The sequence below is a fragment of the Perognathus longimembris genome, chromosome 1 (assembly GCF_023159225.1).
Source record: "Perognathus longimembris pacificus isolate PPM17 chromosome 1, ASM2315922v1, whole genome shotgun sequence".
NCBI lineage: Eukaryota > Metazoa > Chordata > Mammalia > Rodentia > Heteromyidae > Perognathus > Perognathus longimembris.
The window spans coordinates 75,652,173-75,671,094 of NC_063161.1; the positions used below are offsets into that span (position 1 = coordinate 75,652,173).

At 45.5% G+C, this 18,922-nt stretch overlaps 1 protein-coding gene across 2 annotated transcripts; it reads left to right on the forward strand.

Annotated features, from left to right (window-relative positions):
* The first annotated feature begins 410 nt into the window (after positions 1 to 410).
* Positions 411 to 16,922, forward strand: Psph (phosphoserine phosphatase). 2 transcript variants are annotated; one of them, XM_048329732.1, is made up of 7 exons: positions 411 to 429; positions 9,584 to 9,708; positions 12,534 to 12,692; positions 13,480 to 13,614; positions 14,574 to 14,719; positions 15,516 to 15,664; positions 16,449 to 16,922. In XM_048329732.1, exons 3-7 carry the CDS (start codon positions 12,553 to 12,555, stop codon positions 16,554 to 16,556), a joined length of 678 nt encoding a protein of 225 aa, XP_048185689.1. In that variant the 5' UTR covers positions 411 to 429; positions 9,584 to 9,708; positions 12,534 to 12,552; the 3' UTR covers positions 16,557 to 16,922. The 2 variants fall into 2 exon arrangements, with proteins under 2 accessions (XP_048185689.1, XP_048185681.1); XM_048329724.1 differs by lacking the exon at positions 411 to 429 and adding an exon at positions 4,595 to 4,671.
* Positions 16,923 to 18,922: the final 2,000 nt, after the last annotated feature.

Below are 18,922 nucleotides of genomic sequence, written 5' to 3' on the forward strand. Positions count from 1 at the left end.
GATTCTTGGGGGGGGGGGGGGGGCGGTCCCCGGTTGTTCCCTCGCTTCCTTTCCCTCGTCCCCCTGCCTCTTCCCGGGCGCGCGGCGGGAGCCGCGGAGCAGGGATCCCTCCCCGGACAGACGAGACAGCTCCAGCCCGCGTGAGCACGGCCACGGCCAGCCGCGAAGTCTTAAGAATTTCCAGTGACCAGAGCGAGTGGATGCCTGTTATCTCAGCACTCCGGGAGCGAGAGGCGAGTTTGAAACCTGCCTGGGCCACGTAGCGAGATCCTGTCAGAAAAACACCACAAAAACGGGACGAAAGCTGCCGCCACTTCTAGTGTTCTGTACGGCCCGCCCTCCACGGATCCACCTGCAACTCAAGGCCTCAAGCTCGCCTAGCCTTTTCTGCTCTACCACTTGAGCTACACCAGTTCTAGCTTTTGGCTGGTTAGTTGTAGATAAAAGCCCTCGGATTTGTTATCTTGGGCTGGTTTTGAATCGTGGTCCACTGATCTTAACCCCCTGAATAGCTAGGATTGTAGGCGTGAGCCACTGGCACCCAGCATGGTTTGTGATTCTCCGCAAGAATGGTACTCCTAACTTGGGCTGACATTTTAAGTTTTTGGCAGTTAAGAATGCAGTCAAAGTGCTGGTATGTAATGCTTTAAAGTAGGTTTGTAGATTTCAGAGTCACAAAAGCATCTATTAGTAGCAGTGCCCAGTAGATTCAAGATTAATTTAGTGGATATTACTTGGTGCTCATTTGGATTTATTTTAACTATAGGTAAAAATGCATAGGGAAAGCTGGGAATGTTGCTTAGTGGTAGGTAGAGTGCTTGCCTAGCATGCCTGAAGCCCAGGGTTTGATTCCTCAGTACCACATATACAGAAGAGGCCAGAAGTGGCACTGTGGCTCAAGTGGGTGAAGCAATAAGTTTATCATATACTAATTCTTGAGCCCAGAGTGCTAGCCTTAAGCAAAAAAGAAGCCAGAGACAGTGCTCAGGCCCTGAGTCCAAGCCCCAGGACTGGCAAAAAAAAAAAAAAAAAAGTCTGGAGTCAGGTTTCAGTAACTCATACTTGTAATTCTAGCTACTCAGAAGTCTGAAATCTTGAGGATCATGGTTCAAAGCCATCCTAGGCAGAAAACCTCAAAAGAATCCATCTCTAGTTAACTACCAAAAAGCTGGGCTTAGAGTCATGGCTGAAGTGATAAGAGTCACATGACTTGGAAAGCCAAGTGAGAGAGACAGTTCAAACTCTGGAGCTGTTAAAAAAAAAAAAGCAGCAGGAACCAAAAAAACTAATAATAAAGCTTTTTAGCTTGATATAATTGCCCTTACCTATTACTGGTTTTGTGCATATGCTTTTGGAGCCCCATTAAAAGAAGTCCTTACTCAGTAAAGGATTATGTTTAAATCTTTAATTTTGAGCTGATTTTTTTAACTGATGGTAGGGCTCTAGTTTGACACTTCTATCCAACATTCCGAGCATCATTAAAAAGATTGTCTTTGCTGGGCACTGGTGACTAACTCCTATAATCCTAGCTGCTCAAGAGCCTGAGATCTGAGGATTGAAGTTTGAAGCCAGCCTTGGTAGGCAAGTCCATGAGACTATCTCCAAAAACCTACCAAAAAAGCTTAAAAGTGGAGCTGTGGCTCAAATGTAAGAGTTCTAGTCTTGAGCAAAAAGAGGCCAGGGACAGAACCTAGGCCCTGAGTTCAAGCCCCAGGACCAGCAACAAAAAGAAAAAAAAGATTTTTCTTTCTGCAATGTGTATTCTTGGCACCTTTGTCAAAAATCAGCATTTTTTGCTGGATGCTGGTGGCTAATTCCTATAATTCTAGTTACTCAGGAGTGTTAGATCTGCTAATCGAGTTTCCAAGACAAATGCACAGGATTCTTATCTCTAGTTAAGCAGCAAAGCCAGAGGGGTGGGTATGGCTCAAGTGGTAGAGTGGCAGCTGAATGAAAAAGCTTAAGTGGGAGTGAGAAGCCCTGAGTTCACCCCCACACCTGCATAAAAGCAAAAAAATTAAAAACTTTAGTTTTTGTTGTTGAGATGGAGTTCTGCCTACTTTTTTTTTTTTTTGTCCTTGTTGGTATTGAACCAAGATCCTCTCTCTGTTCCTTCTAAGTAGCTGGTGTTAGAGGTTTGAGTCACCAGTGCCTGATGCAAGCTTTAGGTTTTTAATGATCACTCAGTTCTGTGACCTTGGTTAAAGCTATTAAGAAGTTATAACTTCTTTACACGCATATATTAATATTTCTATGGAATCAAAGAATATAGTTTTACAGAATAAATGATGCTGCTTCTGTCTTGTGAGTATAGCCATAATTGCCAGTCATAGATGCCCTTAGCCAAGTGCTGGAGGCTCAAGCTACCTGTAATCCTAGCTATTCAGGAGGCTGAGATCTGAGGATTGCAGTTCAAAGCCAGCTGGGGCAGGAAAGTCCTTGAGACTTATCTCCAACTAACCACCAGAAAACAGGAAGTAGAGCTGTCACTCAAAGTGGTAGAGCATTAGAGTTGAGCAGAAGAGCTCAGGGACAGCACCCAAACCCTGAATTCATGCCCCAGATTGACCAAAAAAAAAAAAAAAAAAAAAAAAAGGAAAAGATGCTTATGCTTTGGATCTTAATACAACATTGTTATAATACAACTTGTTTGTGTTGGCCAAGTTTGATTTATAATTATATGTAATAGGGCTCTTCCTCTGTGGTTTAGTTTTTGTTTTCATTTTTATTTAATATAAATAGCACAAAAGAAGCTACAATACAAAGTATTGCTGCACCTCCACAACTCATCCAGTTCTTACCAGTACTTAGACAACTACTTTAGTTTTCATGTATCTTCCCCAAACTACTGTATGCAATTATCAGGCAATGTTACCTTGTACTTTTTCCTTTATTAAAAAAGTAACAGGGTTGGGAATATGGCCTGGTAGCAAGAGTGCTTGCCTTGTATACATGAAGCCTTGGGTTCCATTCCTCAGCACCACATATATAGAAAACAGCCAGAAGTGGTGCTAGCCTTGAGTAAAAAGAAGTCAGGGACAGTGCTCAGGCCCTGAGTCCAAGCCCCAGGACTGGCAAAAAAAAAAAAAAAAAAAAAAAAAAAAAAAGTAACATGTACACTCTTCCGTTCTTGCTTTCTTCACTAAATGTGACCACCTGGCTCATTTTGTACAGCAAGCTTACTCAAATGCATCACAGTGCCTGGAATTTACTGAAGTGAGGTGAAGGTGATCCTCGGGCCTCAGCCTCCTGAGTGGATTGGATCACAGTGCTGGAATTCACTGAAGTTGTGAGGTGAAGATGTTCCTCTGGGCTCAACCTCCTGAGTGGGTAGGATCACAGCAGAGCCACCAGCTTCCTTGGATTTCATTTTAGGGTGGTGCTCATTGCCTAACTTCAGTCATCTTCCACCAAAGTAAGCCCTTCCCAGCTGTACCCAACATAAAATATCTGGGTAAGTGAAGTCTAGAAGAGGAGAGAAGGGAGGGAAAGTATAAGGGCTCATTCTTGGCACTCATGGTGTTCTGTTTCTTATCTTAGAATTTGTTTTTGTCAGTCGTGGTGCTTGAAGTCGGGGTCTGGGCACTGTCCCTGAGCCAGTAGGGCCACAGCACCTCTTCTGGTTTTCCGGTGGTTCATTGGAGATGAGAGTCTCACAGCCTTTCCTGCCCCGGGTTGGCTTCGAACCTCAATCCTGAGGTCTCAGCCTCATGAGTGGCTGGGGTGACAGGTGCCGGGCCTCCTTGAACATTTTTGTAGCTGTTTTGGGGCCTGCCTTCCTGCTTGAGCATAATGGCAACGGCGGATTTCAGAAAAAAGCTCCCAAGCCTCTGCACCCATTGCAGAACCAGAGCAGAGGTCCCTCATGTCTCGGGGCACCCTAGCTGCCGCAGCACGCGAGGGATGCCAGGGAAATCTCTCTGGCTGAGGGCCACTTGTGGTCCTCTTCTACGAAGTAGGGGGGCTGGGGGGGGACGACAGGGCTTAGCGGCATCTAGGTGGGGCCTGTCAGGCCTGTCTAGGCCAAGGGGAGGAGCCTGGAGGGGGAGTGGGATTAGAAGCAGGAGGAGAAAGAGTAAAGGTGGGGAGGGAGGGGGGAGGAGGAGGGAGGGATGGGAGAAGGGACTGGAGGAGAAAGGGAAAGAGTGGGGGTGGGAAAGGAGGAGGGGCAGGGGGAGGAGGAGCGGGGGGAGGAAGAGTTAGGTTAGAAAGCAGTGAGGGAGGAGGAGTGGGAGGAGGAAGGGTAGGGGGCGGGTGAGGGGGGCGAGGAGGGGGAGGGTAGAGGGCGGGGAAGGGGAGGGGAGATGGAGGGAGGGGAGTGGGAGGAGGAAGAGTAGGGGCGGGTGAAGGGGGCGCGGAATGGGAGGAGGAAGGGGAGGGTAGAGGGCGGGGGAGGGGGAGGGGAGATGGAGGAAGGGGAGGGGGCGGGGCGGGAGGAGTGGGAGGAGGGAGGGAGGGGGGCGGGCAGGGGGGCGGGCCGGGGCTCCCTTCCTACCCGGCGGTGCGGGGCCGGGCTCCGCGACTGCAGTCCGCAGAGGCGCCCGCCGAGTCCTAGCCGCCCTCGCGTCCGCAGACCCCGTGTGAGCGCAGACTCGGCCTGCGTAGGCCGCTCACCTCCCGGTTCCGCGTCCAGACCCGCCCGGCCCTGGGCCCCGGTGCCGGTGCAGCGCGGTGAGTCCTGGGCTTCGGGGCTCTGCCTTTTCCTGGGGTCTCCGGGCCTCCGGTGCCCGCTGGCTCCCTGGTCCTGCAGGTGGACGCTTTCCGGGGTTTCCGGGCCTCCAGTGCCCGCTGGCCCCCTGGTCCTGCAGGTGGACGCTTCCCGGGGTCTCCAGGCTGTGCTGCACCGATCTGGGAAAGCTCTGGTTCTCACAGCGTGAACGAATGATGCAATGCTCAGCATAGGTCGGGAACGTTCCCCGCGTTACCACACAGCATGAATGAATGATGCAATCATACAAGATGGGGAAAGTTTCCCCCACTTAGAGATTAGGAAAGCCCCCCCACGGAGAGGAGGGAAGAAGAGGATCCGTGGTTAGAAGGGTACTTTGGCAGGTTGGAATTAAACGATTCATTCATTGAGTTGTTTGCTATGATTGCTTTCTTTATATGTGGGTTGCTTGTAAAAGTTACTCGAGTATTTAATGACATATTGGGGTGTCCTGGAAGAAGATTATACAATCCACATTTGGTTTTCAATATATAGTAAACTAGTCAGTGCTTCTGAAAACTTCAAAGAATTTTGCACAACCCTAATAACTTCTTAAAGCCAACTTATAGATTAGTAAGGCACTCACCTAGTGTTAAGTGCAGGCTGAGTTCTGACCTAGCCTCATAGGGTGGGGTATGTCTTACAACTTGCCAGGGCTGCTCTTCCCAAGCCCACTTACCAGCTTTCACGACTGGATCTCTGTCACTATAGCATTTGCATTTTCTAGAGTTTCCTGTCCTTGCGATTATTCAGTATGTATTCTTCTGTCTGGCTTCTTTGGGTCACTATAAAGGTTTTGTTTTTTTTTTTAATGTGTCTCGTGATAGCATGCATCACCAATTCATTCCTTTTGATTACTGAATAATACTCCACTGAAGGGATATATTACAATTTGTTTACCAATATATATTAGAGTGGGCAATTACAAAAAAGCTGCTGTGTGATTTCATCTCTTGAATTTCTATGGTAACTTTATAAGAAGTGGCCAAACTATTTCCCAAAGTGTTGGTACCATTTTATACTCTCACCAGCAATGTTTACTAATGACGATTGTTACATAGCTTCATCAGTACATGATAGCACCTCTCTTTTGGTCATGGGCCTTGAACTCAGAGTCTGGGCCCTGTCTCTGAGCTCTTTTGCTCTAGGCTAGTGCTCTACCACTTGAGCCACAGCTCCATGTCCAGCTTTCTGGTGGTTAATTGGTGATAAGAGTCTCACAGACTTTCCTGCCCAGGCTTCCTTTGAACCACCGCGATCTTCATATCTCAGCCTCCTGTGTAGCTAGGATTATAGGCGGGAGCCACTAGCGCCATACTACCAAGCCCTACCCTTAGCCTGCCTCTTCCTCCCCTGGTTGGCAGCAGGATTCAGTTCCTGGAGGGTTGTTGGGCGGAGGAACCCCCTGTTCTTGACACCTATGCCTTTCCATAGAGGGCAGGGGTAAGATGGAAAACCACTTTTGAAAATTGTTTTATTAATTGTACAACACAGTTATAATTTGATGTCAGGTTATGCACATGTGTCTTGATCAGTGCCACCCCTTCTATTGTTCTCCCCCATTTCTCCCTCCTGAAGTAACCAGAAAGTTACTTAGTCTAATTTTTACCTAATATACAATGAATGTAATGACTGCACTTGCTCACTTTTCATATTCTGAAGTAACTGTTGACTCATTGGGGGTGTCAGAAATATACAGAGGCCTGGTGCTTTCTTCCTCCCCTGTGTTCCTATCAAGGGATTCCGTCTGCCTGAGCCATAGAGCTTGTCCGGGTGTTACTGTTACTCACGTGTTTGTGTCTGGTCTGACCTCACAAGTGTTACCCATCACCTCCTATATATTGTGATATCTAGGAGAGAGCCAGTAGGTCCAGTGCAACATCAAGAGTGGGGGAGAGGAAGGAGAGCATTTTCGAAGCTGTTGGCTTTTAGACATTCTGTAGGTTTAGCTTTTGTATTTGGCTATGTGATTCAAGTTAATGCTTGGTATTGGACTGTGGGTCAGGGAAAATCTATACATTTTTTAGTTTCTACACTTCGCTGCACTGCTGGGTAGGATCTCAATGTTATAATAATGGTGACACCATGTTGATGAAACAACATGGAAGGCCCAATGGAAAGCATCTGGTGTATGAATTTCAGATTAGAAGAGACACAGTAGAACACTTCTCTTCTAGGCATAAACAGTTAAAGGAGAAAGTAAACTATTAAAGAAGTTCAGAGGAAAGTTCCTCTGGGTCCTGCCTTTCTGAGCAGTGGGGCCAGCATTTTGGGAGCAGCCCTATGGCTCCTGCCTGCAGAGGTCTGCCATGCTCATCAGAGCAGTCAAGCAAGGCTCTGAGAACACCCAGTGCTCTTTATCCTTCACTGGAGCCTCACCTGTGTAGTCCAGGTGCGAGGGTGTCTGCAGAAGCGGAACTCTGCTCCAAATTCAGTAGTGCCTTTCATTAATTAAATTAATTAGGACTGCTTGGCAAGTGCTCTACCACTGAGCCGCATTTCTGGCAAGTGCTTGGCAAATGCTTGGCAAGTGCTCTACCACTGAGCTGCATTGGCTTTTTTTGTGTATGTGTGCCAGTCCTGGATTTTGAACTCAGGGCTTCTTGTTCTCACTTAGTTGTTTTTGTTTGTTTTGTTTTTTTAAATTTTTCAGTCATAGATCTTGAACTCAGGGCCTAGGTGCTGTCCCTGAGCTTTTGCCCTTAAAGCTAGTGTGCTACTGCCTTGAACTACAGTGCCACTTCTGGTTTTCTGGTGGTTAACTGGAGATAAGGGTCTCGGATTTTCCTGCCTTAGCAGTCTTTGAACCATAATTCTCAGATCTCAACTTCCTGAGTAGCTAGGATTACAGGCATGAGCCACTGGTCCTGGCTCACTTAGCTTTTTTGTTCAAGAATGGCACTCTGCTGCTTGAGCCACACCCCCAGTTCTGGCTTTTTGCTGATTTATTGGAGATAAGAGTCTCTTGGATTTGTTCTGGGCTGGCTTTGAGCCTTATTCTCAGATCTCAGCCTTCTGAGTAGCTAGTATTACAAGTATGACTTACCAACTCCTGGCTATAAAGACCAGTTTTAAATCTTGTTAATTATTTTATTTCCTTTACTGTAAGAAGCTGTTCTGTTTCCCTTTGTTTTTAAATCTCTCTTCGCTTTTTCTTGCCTCCTGAGTTTTTTATTTTTAAATAAATAAAGTCATGCTATGCAGCCCAGGCAGGCTTAAACTCCTCCTGCCTCAATCCTGAGAGCTGGGTTTACAGACCTGTGCCACCAGGCCTGGCCCTGCATTTATAGTTTTTTGGGTTTTTGTTTTTTTGCCAGTCCTGGGACTTGAACTCAGGGCCTGAGCATTGTCCCTGGCTTCTTTTTGCTCAAGGCTAGCACTCTATCACTTGAGCCACAGCTCCCCTTCTGGCTTTTTCTATCTATGTGGTGCTGAGGAATGAACCTAGGGCTTCATGTATGCCAGGCAAGCACTCTACCACTAGGCTATATTCCCAGCCCTGCATTTATAGTTTTAATGATCAAGATTAGAATGTCAAGTAGCTGTCTCCATTCCCATTTTACTGGGCAGCAGAATTCTTTAAAAGGCTCTCGAAGGCTCTTGACCATGTCTTCTCATTGTTTTTGGCTAGTACTAGGGATGGAATCCAGGCCTTATACAAGCTAGGCAAATGCTCTGACACTGGATCCATGCTCCAAGCCTGCCTCCTTGTTTTGAGAAATCATTCATCAAGTCTGTGATGTACCTGAGTCTGCTTCTTCGTATATTTCCATTTTGTTTTCCCAGTGGGCCCTCTTTTCCCTTTCCTTCACCTTTGTAATCTCTAATTAGGTAGGTTGTTTCCTGTAAGGCTCCAAACATTTGCAGAATGGAAGCCTGAGGAAAGGAACGGTTGCTTCTCTGCAGTTTGCAGAAAGCTAAATGCCAGCCTCTCCCAGGGGAAGCTGTCTTAGGAACCTGCACTGGAACCTTTCCCCCCTGGTCCTGCCTTCTTCCTCTCCCTCCCTCTCCTCCTCTCCTCCCCTCCCTTCCACCTTCCTTTTTTTGTTCTTTGTTTTTTGTATTTGTCCTGGGGTTTGAACTCAGGACCTGGGTGCTTTCTCTGAACTTCTTTTACTCAAAGCTAGCATTCTACCTCTTGAGCCCCAACTCTATTTATGACTATTTTGGAGTAGTTTATTGGAGCTAAGAATCTCAGGGAATTTCCTGCCTGGGCTGACTTTGAACGTGATCCTCAGATCTCAGCCTCCTGAGTAGTGGGACCATTTTTATTTTATTTTTTGTGCCAGTCATAGGGCTTGAACTCAGGGTTTGGGCACTGTCTCAGAGCTTCTTTGGTTCAAGACTAGTCCTCTACTACTTGAGCCACAGAGCCACTTCCAGTTTTTTCTGAGTTCACTGGAGATAAGAGTCTCACAAGCCAGTTGCTGGTGGCTCCCACCCATAATCCTAGCTACTCAGGAGGCTGAGATCTAAGGATTGTAGTTTGAAGCCAGTCTGGGCAAAAAAGTCTCTGTGTGGCTCTTATCTCCAATTAACCACTCCAAAACTGGACATGACACTGTGGCACAAGTGATAGAACACTAGCCTTGAGTACAAAGAGGCTCAGGGACAGCACCGAAGTCCCAAGTTCAAGCCCCACAACTGACAAAAGAAAAGAAAAAGATTCTCACAGACTTTCCTGCCTGGGCTGGCTTTGATCTGTGATCCTCAGATCTCAGTATCCTGAATAGGATTACAGGAGTGAACCACCAGTGTCCAGCTGCGGAACCGTTTTTATAACCATCTTACCTGAAGGAAGTCAGCTGGCCAGTCTCCCTCTGTCTTGCTATTTATCTGGACCTTGATGCTCACTGCTTTATTCTTTCTTTCTAGGCTTTTTCAGAACCCATAGATCTTTCTTGAAGAAATTTCTGGTCAGAACTTTAGACTATATTTTTATTCAGCAGGAGAAAAGGAAGAAAAGAGCGTTGTCTCCTAGGAACCAGCACTGGAAAGAGGTGAGTCCTGCATGTCTTCATGCATTTGATTATTTTATGTTGTCTCTCTGACAGGAGTTCACATGAATTTAAAAAGATGTCTGCTGTAATCTATGCTGTGTGCCAGAAGAATTGTTATTTCTTTAATAAATAAACTGTAAGTTTAGTCATAAAATAAACTATGAGTTTAGTCATAAACAGCACTTGAAATGCCAAAGCAGTAAGATCTCGAGTTCAAGGCCAGCGAGACCCTGTCTCAAAATCAACAGAAACACACAAAAAAAGAGAGAAAAACAGGGTACCTGGCCAAGAGTTTGGCCTAGTGGTAGAGTGCTTGCTTAGCATGCATGAAGCCCTGGGTTTGATTCCTTGGTACCACATACACAGAAAAAGCCAGAAAAAAGCTCAAGTGGTAGAGCATTAGCCTTGAGCAAAAAGAGCTCAAGGACAGTGTCCAGGTCCTGAGTTCAAGCCCCAGGACTGGCAAAAAAATAAAAAATAAAATAGCAGGACACGGACTCACAGGAGCCCTTTGACTCCTCTGATCCAGCAACTTCTTGGGCCTCTTGTAAACTGTGAGGGGCCCATCCAAGAGCCCAGTGAACTTTCTTCTCCCAGAGGTGCTTTACCACCATGCTGGCTTCACTGTTCTTGTAGAAAAAGGCAAGAGGTCAGTCCTCAACCAAAGGTGACCCTAGGTGCCTCCTGCCTTTTGATACTAGATGGAAAAGTGGCAATAGTTGGTTTGAGCAAGATTTTCCCTTTTATCTAGAACAAGGCTTCTTAAGACTTGCCTGGAAGGAAAATCTGTGGTTGCACTTTGTTCTAGGAATGAGAAAGGCTTATCAATATTTGGAGGTCTGCCAGGCTAAAGTCCCAGTCTGTGCCACAGAAGTCAGTGGTTGGGACTGGGCCTGTGTCTGAGCCCAGGTCTTTTCACTAGAATTGTTTCTACCCTTAGTCCCATCCCCTCCCCTTCCCCCAGGAGCCAGGCACGGAAGGATCCAGAGTCCACTCCCAGCAATGATTTTTTTTCTTTGTGTGAAATTCTAATGTACACAATTTCCTTTGAAGCAACCGAACTTCTTTGGCAGATTTCCTCCCATAGGTATGAGATTGCTGCAGATGCAAGAATTGTGAGTTCCTGGTGGATGGGAAGAGAAAAGGGCAGTAGAGCTGGGAAGAGCTGCAGGAAGCAGGGCCAAGTTTGCTTTGCTGGTCTGTCAGGCAGAAAGGGAGAGAAACCCTGCTAACCTGCAGGGTTGAGGCTATAGCCCCCAGGCAGAGCTGAGGTTGTATAGGTTTGTCTTCTAGGGAGGTGTGGAGGAAAGAAGGGCTTTCAAGTGAAATTTGTGTAATTCTGCTTTGTCTGCCTTCAGGACCATCCACAGGGCAGGCATCCACAATTCCAAGTTCTAACTGAGGACTGCTATTCAGAAACCACCTTGTTTCATTTGAGGAAATACACATTTTCTTTTGTATTTTGTTGTTGTCTGTGGGGCTGAACTCAGGGCCTGGGTGCTGCCCTTTGATCTCAGCACCTTGGCAGGCCCTATACCACTTGACTCCCCTCATTTTAAAGTTGTCCTTCAGATAGAGTGTTCATTTTTTTACCCAGGGCTGGCCTGCACCGTGATCCTCCTACTTATGATCTCACATGTAGATAGCTGAGATTACCATGATGTCCAGCTGTGTGTTGAGATGGGGGTTCAGTAACTTTTTCCCCAGGCTAACCTCAAACCATGATCCTGAGTTTACAAGTGTGAGCCACTGTGCCCTCCAAGTTAGGCTTTGGGTGCCTGTCCATCATTCTAAGCTGCGCTGCCCAGGCTTAGCTGTTGTATGCCTCATGCTTATTTTCGAAATGTTGTTAGCCCATCCCACAGTTCTCAGTTTAGCTCCTCTGACTGGTGCTTTCTGTCCCTGCTTTCTCTTTCCTTGCCTTCCATGCTCCATGGAGTTGCACTGTTTGTTGGCTAATGAACCATGTGGATGGTTGCAGGGCCCTGGGGAGGACATGGGCTGCCTGTGCCCTCTGGCTCTGTGAGAGCTTCCTATCTGCTATCTGCCACTCTCTGAAATAACATGCCTTTTCTTTCACTGTGGGTCCAACTAGTAGAATTTCCTGGGATTACAGGCTTGTGCCACTACACACAGTTTTCCACTTCAGGTTCTTATCTTTCACTTTATTTAGTTCTGCTTAATATATGCCTTCTGCATTTGAGATCTAAGTTTTAGTTGTTGTTTCCCCTTCCCCCCAATACTCAGGGCCTCATGATTTCTCCAGCTTGCTTGCTTATGACTTGCTTATCACTTGAGCCATACCTTCAGCCTGGCTTTTGTTGGTTATTTTGGAGATGGAATCTCTTGGACTTTTTGCCTGGGCTGGCTTCCATCCAGGATCAACCAGATCAGCTTCTTGGCATAGCCCAGTCTTGAACTCTCCATGGTCTTGCCTCAGCTCCCAGGTACTGGGGTGACAGGAACTGACCACCATTGCACAACAGGAGCCTGGCATTTAGGGGATGAGTGAGCTCATGGGACGGTAATACGTGCAGGCCAAAAGGACTTCAACACAGTCAGTATAGACTGTGGGAGTCAGGGAGCCTTTTTTTTTGGCCTGCTTGGACTCAGGGCCTGAGCACTGTCCCTGGCTTCTTTTTGCTCAAGGTGAGCACTCTGCCACTTGAGCCACAGCGCCACTTCTGGCTTTTTCTATATATGTGGTGCTCAGGAATTGAACCTAGGGCTTCATGTATGCAAGGCAAGTACTCTATTGCTAAGCCATATTCCCAGCCCCATGGAGCTTTTTAATGATGATCTTGTATTTTAACTTTCTCTTACAGGAAGGAGACTCTTCCCAAGATGGTCTCCCGCTCAGAGCTGGGGAAGCTCTTCTGCTCCGCAGATGCCGTGTGTTTCGATGTCGACAGCACTGTCATTAGAGAAGAAGGCATTGATGAGCTGGCCAAATTTTGTGGAGTTGAGGACGCTGTGTCTGAAATGTAGGAATGCTCTTTATTCACTTTATGAGATGGGAAACAGTTGCAAAAAAAGATGGAGTGACTTGGATGAAATGGTTGGCCAAAGCCACAATGGCTGGATTTTAGTTGCAGACAAGTGCTCAGAGAAAGTTCTAGGCCTTTTCTCCCATTTTTCAGAGCTAAATTTGGTAGTATGCCTTAGCCACTCATCCATTTATACAAATATTAGTGACAAATACCTTGGGGAATAAAAACAACAAAAATCAGTTACCTCTGTCAAGAAAATATAGATAGGTCCAATCACTTAGTTAGGAAGATGAGCATAACTGTAAAGCAGACTGCCCAGCATTGTGGGGTCTATATAGCATTTTGTTCTTGGTTGCAAGCATGGCCAGCCACAGTGGTTCATTGGAACACTAGCTTGGTTCCATCTCTCTCGGTGGATCCTGGGTCCGACCCGCTTTCCACTCTGTGGCAAGGTGCTTCCTGTACTAAGGCCTGCCACCACATGGTGGACAGTTTTGTCCTCTCTTTATTCTATGCTGGAATGGCCAGGCTTTGGCTTCTTCCCTGGTTTATGAAAGCGCATGTCTCCAGGGACCTGTGGACAGGATGTGTAGTTTCTCAGATCAGCAGAGGGTGGGTACATGGCCTGGGGTTATCAAATGAACCTTCCAGTTTCTTCTTTGGCCTTGCTCCCATGGCAACATGGCATGAAGTTGAGGGCACTGCAGCAGCCCCTCCATCAGAATGGATTTTGTGAGATCTCAGCATAGGATGGCACCAAACTTGTTGGTCTTCTTCCTAGGACACGGAGAGCCATGGGAGGGGCGGTACCTTTCAAAGCTGCTCTCACTGAGCGCCTAGCACTGATCCAGCCCTCCAGAGAGCAGGTGCAAAGGCTCCTAGCCGAGCACCCCCCGCACCTCACCCCTGGCATACGGTAAGAGCAGCCTGGTAGGGCTGGGAATATGGCCTAGTGGCAAGAGTGCTTGCCTCCTACACATGAAGCTCTCGGTTTGATTCCCCAGCACCACATATATGGAAAACTCAGGTGGCAGAGTGCTAGCCTTGAGCGGGAAGAAGCCAGGGTTGGTGCTCAGGCCCTGAGTCCAAGGCCCAGGACTGGCCAAAAAACAAACAAACAAAAAAACCCAAAAGAGCAGCCTGGTGGGTAATGGGTGCTGAGTGGAGCTCAGGGGCACTCCCTCCTGGAGTCTCTTCCTGTGGAACTTTCCTCTACGTAAATAAAGTCGTATCTGGTCTTGCCCATGTCTGCCTTCCCTCTCCCTCAGGGAAAGCCTACACATTCCTGTGCTGGTTTTTCAATCTTCTATTTGGCTGTGCTCATGGGCAGAAGAGAGTTGTGCAATGTATTTCTAAAGCAGAAAAGCCTTACACAGTAATTTCTAAATGCATTTGGAAAAGTGAATGTAAAGTTGGATGTGACTGTGCACACCTGTTATCTCAGAACAGGAGGAACAAGAGTTTGAGGCCAGCCAAGGCTACAAAGTGAGCTCCCAAAGAAAACATAGGAAATATTAACTTCCTAGCAAATATAGTGTGTCTGATAATTGCTCATGGAGATATACTCAGGATAAAAAGTATATTGTAGGGCTGGGAATGTGGCCTAGTGGTAGAGTGCCTGCTTTGTATACATGAAGCCCTGGGTTCCATTTCTCAGCACCACATATATAGAAAAAGCCAGAAGTGGCGCTGTGGCTCAAGTGGCAGAGTGCTAGCCTTGAGTAAAAAAGAAGCCAGGGACAGTGCTCAGGCCCTGAGTTCAAGCCCTAGGACTGGCAAAAAAAAAACACAAACGTATATTGTAGTTTCTTTTTTCTGACTTTTTTTTCTCGTTTGTCTTAATCCAAGTTTGGTGTTTTATGTTTACTTTTGCAGAGAGCTAGTGAGCCGCCTGCAGGAGCGCCATGTTCAGGTTTTCCTCATCTCCGGTGGCTTTAGGAGCATTGTAGAGCACGTTGCCTCAAAGCTCAATATCCCAGCAGCCAATGTGTTCGCCAACAGGCTGAAGTTCTACTTCAACGGTAAGGTTTTCGTGGCTTTTTATCAGTACTGCTATTCCAGTTCTAGGTGGCATCTGTTGGAATGCAGCTGAACCAGAGTGGCATGGGAGTTAAACATCGGATGGTTATATAGACCGAGTTCTTTTCTTTTTTTGGCACCCTGGCTTTAGTGTCCCTCCCATCACCTCTGGGTGTATAAATCCTGTTTCATAAAACATTAGCTCTAGGTGGTCTGGCTGACTTGTTGTGAGATGTATTTCAGCTTTGTGAGAGCTCTAATCACTACTCCTTGGTCCCAAGGAGAACTTTGATACTGGGGCCCTTGAGTTCTGGCTACCTTTGATTTGCCTTTGGGCCTCCAGATGCTCTTGGAATCACAACTATGTTCACATCATCTAAAGTTCTCTAGTGATGTCAGAGGATGGCTGATATTCTTAAAACCAAATAATATTTAAATGTGTTAATAGAACTTTTTTGTAGGGTCTTTAGATAGAGATAGGTCATTGGAAAAAATAGAATGAGACCTAATTTCTGTAAGAATAGAAATAATTGAGAATAAGTTGGAATTGCCTTTTAGGTAGAGCTTGATTTTAACATGGTAAATTATATATTTCTTTATTGGTGTTCTGACACTTCAACATGGTTTAGAATTATTATACTGGAGGTGGAAGATATAATTCACCTCCAAGATGTTTCTGATTAATAGAGCCACCTCTAGGGTTGGTTGCCATGTTCAGCCTTCTCAGTGACACTTAACGGAGGGTGCTCTCAGTTTTAGACTTGATGGATATTTAACATTATCTTGAATGTTTTTCAGGTGAATATGCAGGTTTTGATGAGACACAGCCAACAGCCGAGTCTGGTGGGAAAGGAAAGGTTATTAAGTTTCTAAAGGAAAAATTTCATTTTAAGAAAATAGTCATGATTGGAGATGGTGCTACAGACATGGAAGCCTGCCCTCCTGCTGTAAGTATTAAGGGGACTCATGTTTTTTTCAGGTTGTAATTTTGTATAGCTGGTTTGGCACTACCTAAGGTTTATGAGAGGAATTAAACAAAAAGAGCTAAGTATCACTATCAAATAAAAACCCCAAACAGCTTCATTCTTGTTATGTCAGTTTTGTGTGAGCTCTTATCAGACCAAGAAATTTATAAGTAAAATCTTTCATAAGTTTTTTTTGCAAGTGATAGCAAGGATTTATTTTAGTATAACAGAATAAAATAGGGGAGAAACGGGGAAAAACTAATAACCATTTCCTGCAACCTACAGAGGAAATAAAAACTAATGGTTTCACTTTTCAGCTGGGCACTGGTGGCTCATGCCTGTAATCCTAGCTACTCTGGAGGCTGAGATCTTAGGATCGTGGTTCAAAGATAGCCCAGGCAGTAAAGTCCCCTTGTGATTCTTATCTCCAATTAACCACTCAAAAACTGGAAGCAGAGCTGTGGCTCAAGTGGTAGAGCACTCACCTTGAGCACAAAAGCTAAGGGACAGCATCCAAGCCTGAGTTCAAGCCTTAGAATTCACACAGAAAATAAGGTGTGTGTGTGTGTGTGTGTACATACATACATACATATATGTATATGTACCCACATATGTTTGTATAAAACACATATTGTATACATTTATAATAAGTATATTATACATATACACACATCCATACATTCATGTGTATTATGTAATTCAGATATATAACCCTGGACTGGTGCTATGTTGTTTAAAGATTTTCTCCTGTTCTTCTCTTTCTTAGGATGCTTTCATTGGATTTGGAGGAAATGTGATCAGGCAGCAAGTAAAGGAGAGTGCCAGATGGTACATCACTGATTTTGTAGAGCTTCTGGGAGAACTGGAAGAATAATGTCAATTTCTATATAGCTTATAACAAATTCAGATTAATTTTTAAAAGTTACATGGGTGACATTGTTTTCTTAAAATTGCTTATGACAACTTTTTATATAAAGTCAGTACTGATTATATATTCAAGTAAACTGTAGTTAGGGCTCCTGGATCACTTTTAAAAATGAGTTCTAGTATTGTTATAACCATTAATTACCAAGAGAGTTTTATAATTGAATTTTTCACATATATTTTCCTAGCTGTATTTTACTTGAACCTTTTACAAGTATGTAGTAAACACCTTTACTGTTGAAAATATGGATTCAGCACCCTTAAGTGAATATTGGTTTACCCTTGAATATCTAAATAAAAGCTTATCCATCGATGAGAAGAGATTTGTGCAGTTTTGTATGTGTTTCAATATCCTGTGTTTCAACACTGGGAGTGCTAAGTAGAGACTACCTCCAGCAAGGATGGGATATTTTTCTGAGTATAGACAGCACACGGTTGTGTCCTTAGCCCTGTGTATGAAACATTGCCACTGACATGGGGTGCATTGTAGAATTCAGTACATATGGAATGTTAGCAAGATTTTAAACAAAAATCAGTGGCGACTTAAATGTTCTGGTTTTAAAAATAGGTTTTTGGCTGGGCACTGGTGGCTCATGCCTGTAATCCTAGCTACTCAGGAGGCTGAGATCTGAGGATTGCAATTGAAAGCCAGCCTGGACAGGAAAGTTCGTGAGATTCTTACTGCCAATTAACCACCAGAAAACCGGAAGTGGTGCTGTGGCTCAAGTGGTAGAACACTAGCCTTGAGCTGAAGAGCTCAGGGACAGGGCCCAGGCCCAGAGTTCAAGCCCAACACCCCGCCCCACCCGAAATTAGGTTTTTGTGTTGGTATTTTTGTATTTTTTTCTTTTGTCTTTTTAGGAGGTGGCAAACGGGTGGTGGTGTGTAAAAATGGAGGGAGGAAGGATAAACAATGCAGTCCTAGTACTCAGTAGACACTATGTGGAAAATGAACTATGCAACCTGTGGACAGGAATAGGAGGGGGAAATGGGGAAATGAAGGAGTGACACTGTTCAAAAAGAAATGTACTCATTACCTGATTTAGGAAATAGTAAACCCTTCCTACAACACTTTCTCTTTCCTTTTTGTATAAGATTAGGTATCAGGGCTGGGAATATGGCCTAGTAGCAAGAGTGCTTGGCTCATATACATGAAGCCCTAGGTTCAATTCCTCAGCACCACATATATAGAAAAGGCCAGAAGTGGAGCTGTGGCTCAAGTTGGCAGAGTGCTTCAGCAAAAAGAAGCCAGGGACAGTGCTCAGGCCCTGAGTTCAAGACCAGGACTGGCCCCGCCCAAAAAAATTAGATCTCAAACTTCGTATCTGATGTTTTTGCTCATTGGGTAGTCAACCCCATGTAAAAGACCCCTCTTTTTTTTTTTTTAAAGGCTGATGCTGGGCACGCAGGGCCTGGGTGCTGTCCCTGGGCTTCTTTTTGCTTAAGGCTAGTGCTCTACCACTAGACCCATAGCTCCACTTCCAACTTTTTTTTTGTAGTTTATTGGAGGTTAAGCATCTCGGGGACTTTCTTGCCCAGGCTGGCTTCAAACTATGATCCTCAGATCTCAGCCTCCTGAGTAGCTAGGATTTATAGGCATGAGCCACCAGCACGAGACTCTGATATTTTAATATTGAAAATCACTTGAAAATGATAACTTCCAAATATATCAAATTTCCTCCAAAACCAGATTTAAGGACTAGATGTGGATGCCTGTAATCCCAGGATGCAGGAGGCAGGGGTAGCAAGATCTCAAGAGTTCCAGGCTTGGAAGTGGCTCTACTCAAGTAATAGAGTCTTAGCCTTGAGCTGAAGAGCTCAGGGATAGTGCCCAGGCCCAGAGTTCAAGCCCCACAAAAAGACAAAAAAAAAAAAAAAAAAAAAAAGGCCTCAACAGGGAAGGGGGGACTGAGGAGCAGGCCTCAGGCCTAGTCACCAGGTCCTGAGAGCCTGGCTTCTATCTATGGAGCAGTGGTTGGAACAGGAGGTGTCCAGTTAATTCGCCTAGGGCAGTCTGAGCTGCTGAGAAATCAGAGGCCACAGAGACCTTTAATGTACTTACAAATCCTCTTCCTGCCAGACATTTTCCCCCCACATCCTTTCCCTACTTAACCCCAGCGGCCAGTGCTCCCTTTCCCACGTGTCCCCAACCTGTGCTGGGGGCCAGCGGTCTGGAATAAACTTCTCATTCCTGCCTGAAGCCCACATGGTTGGCTAATGTATTTTTATATCCCTGAGATCAGCAGTGTGAAATTCTGCTGTGGTCTTGTTTGCAGATGGGAAACAGATGCTCATGGATGTTCTGACTGGGAGGTC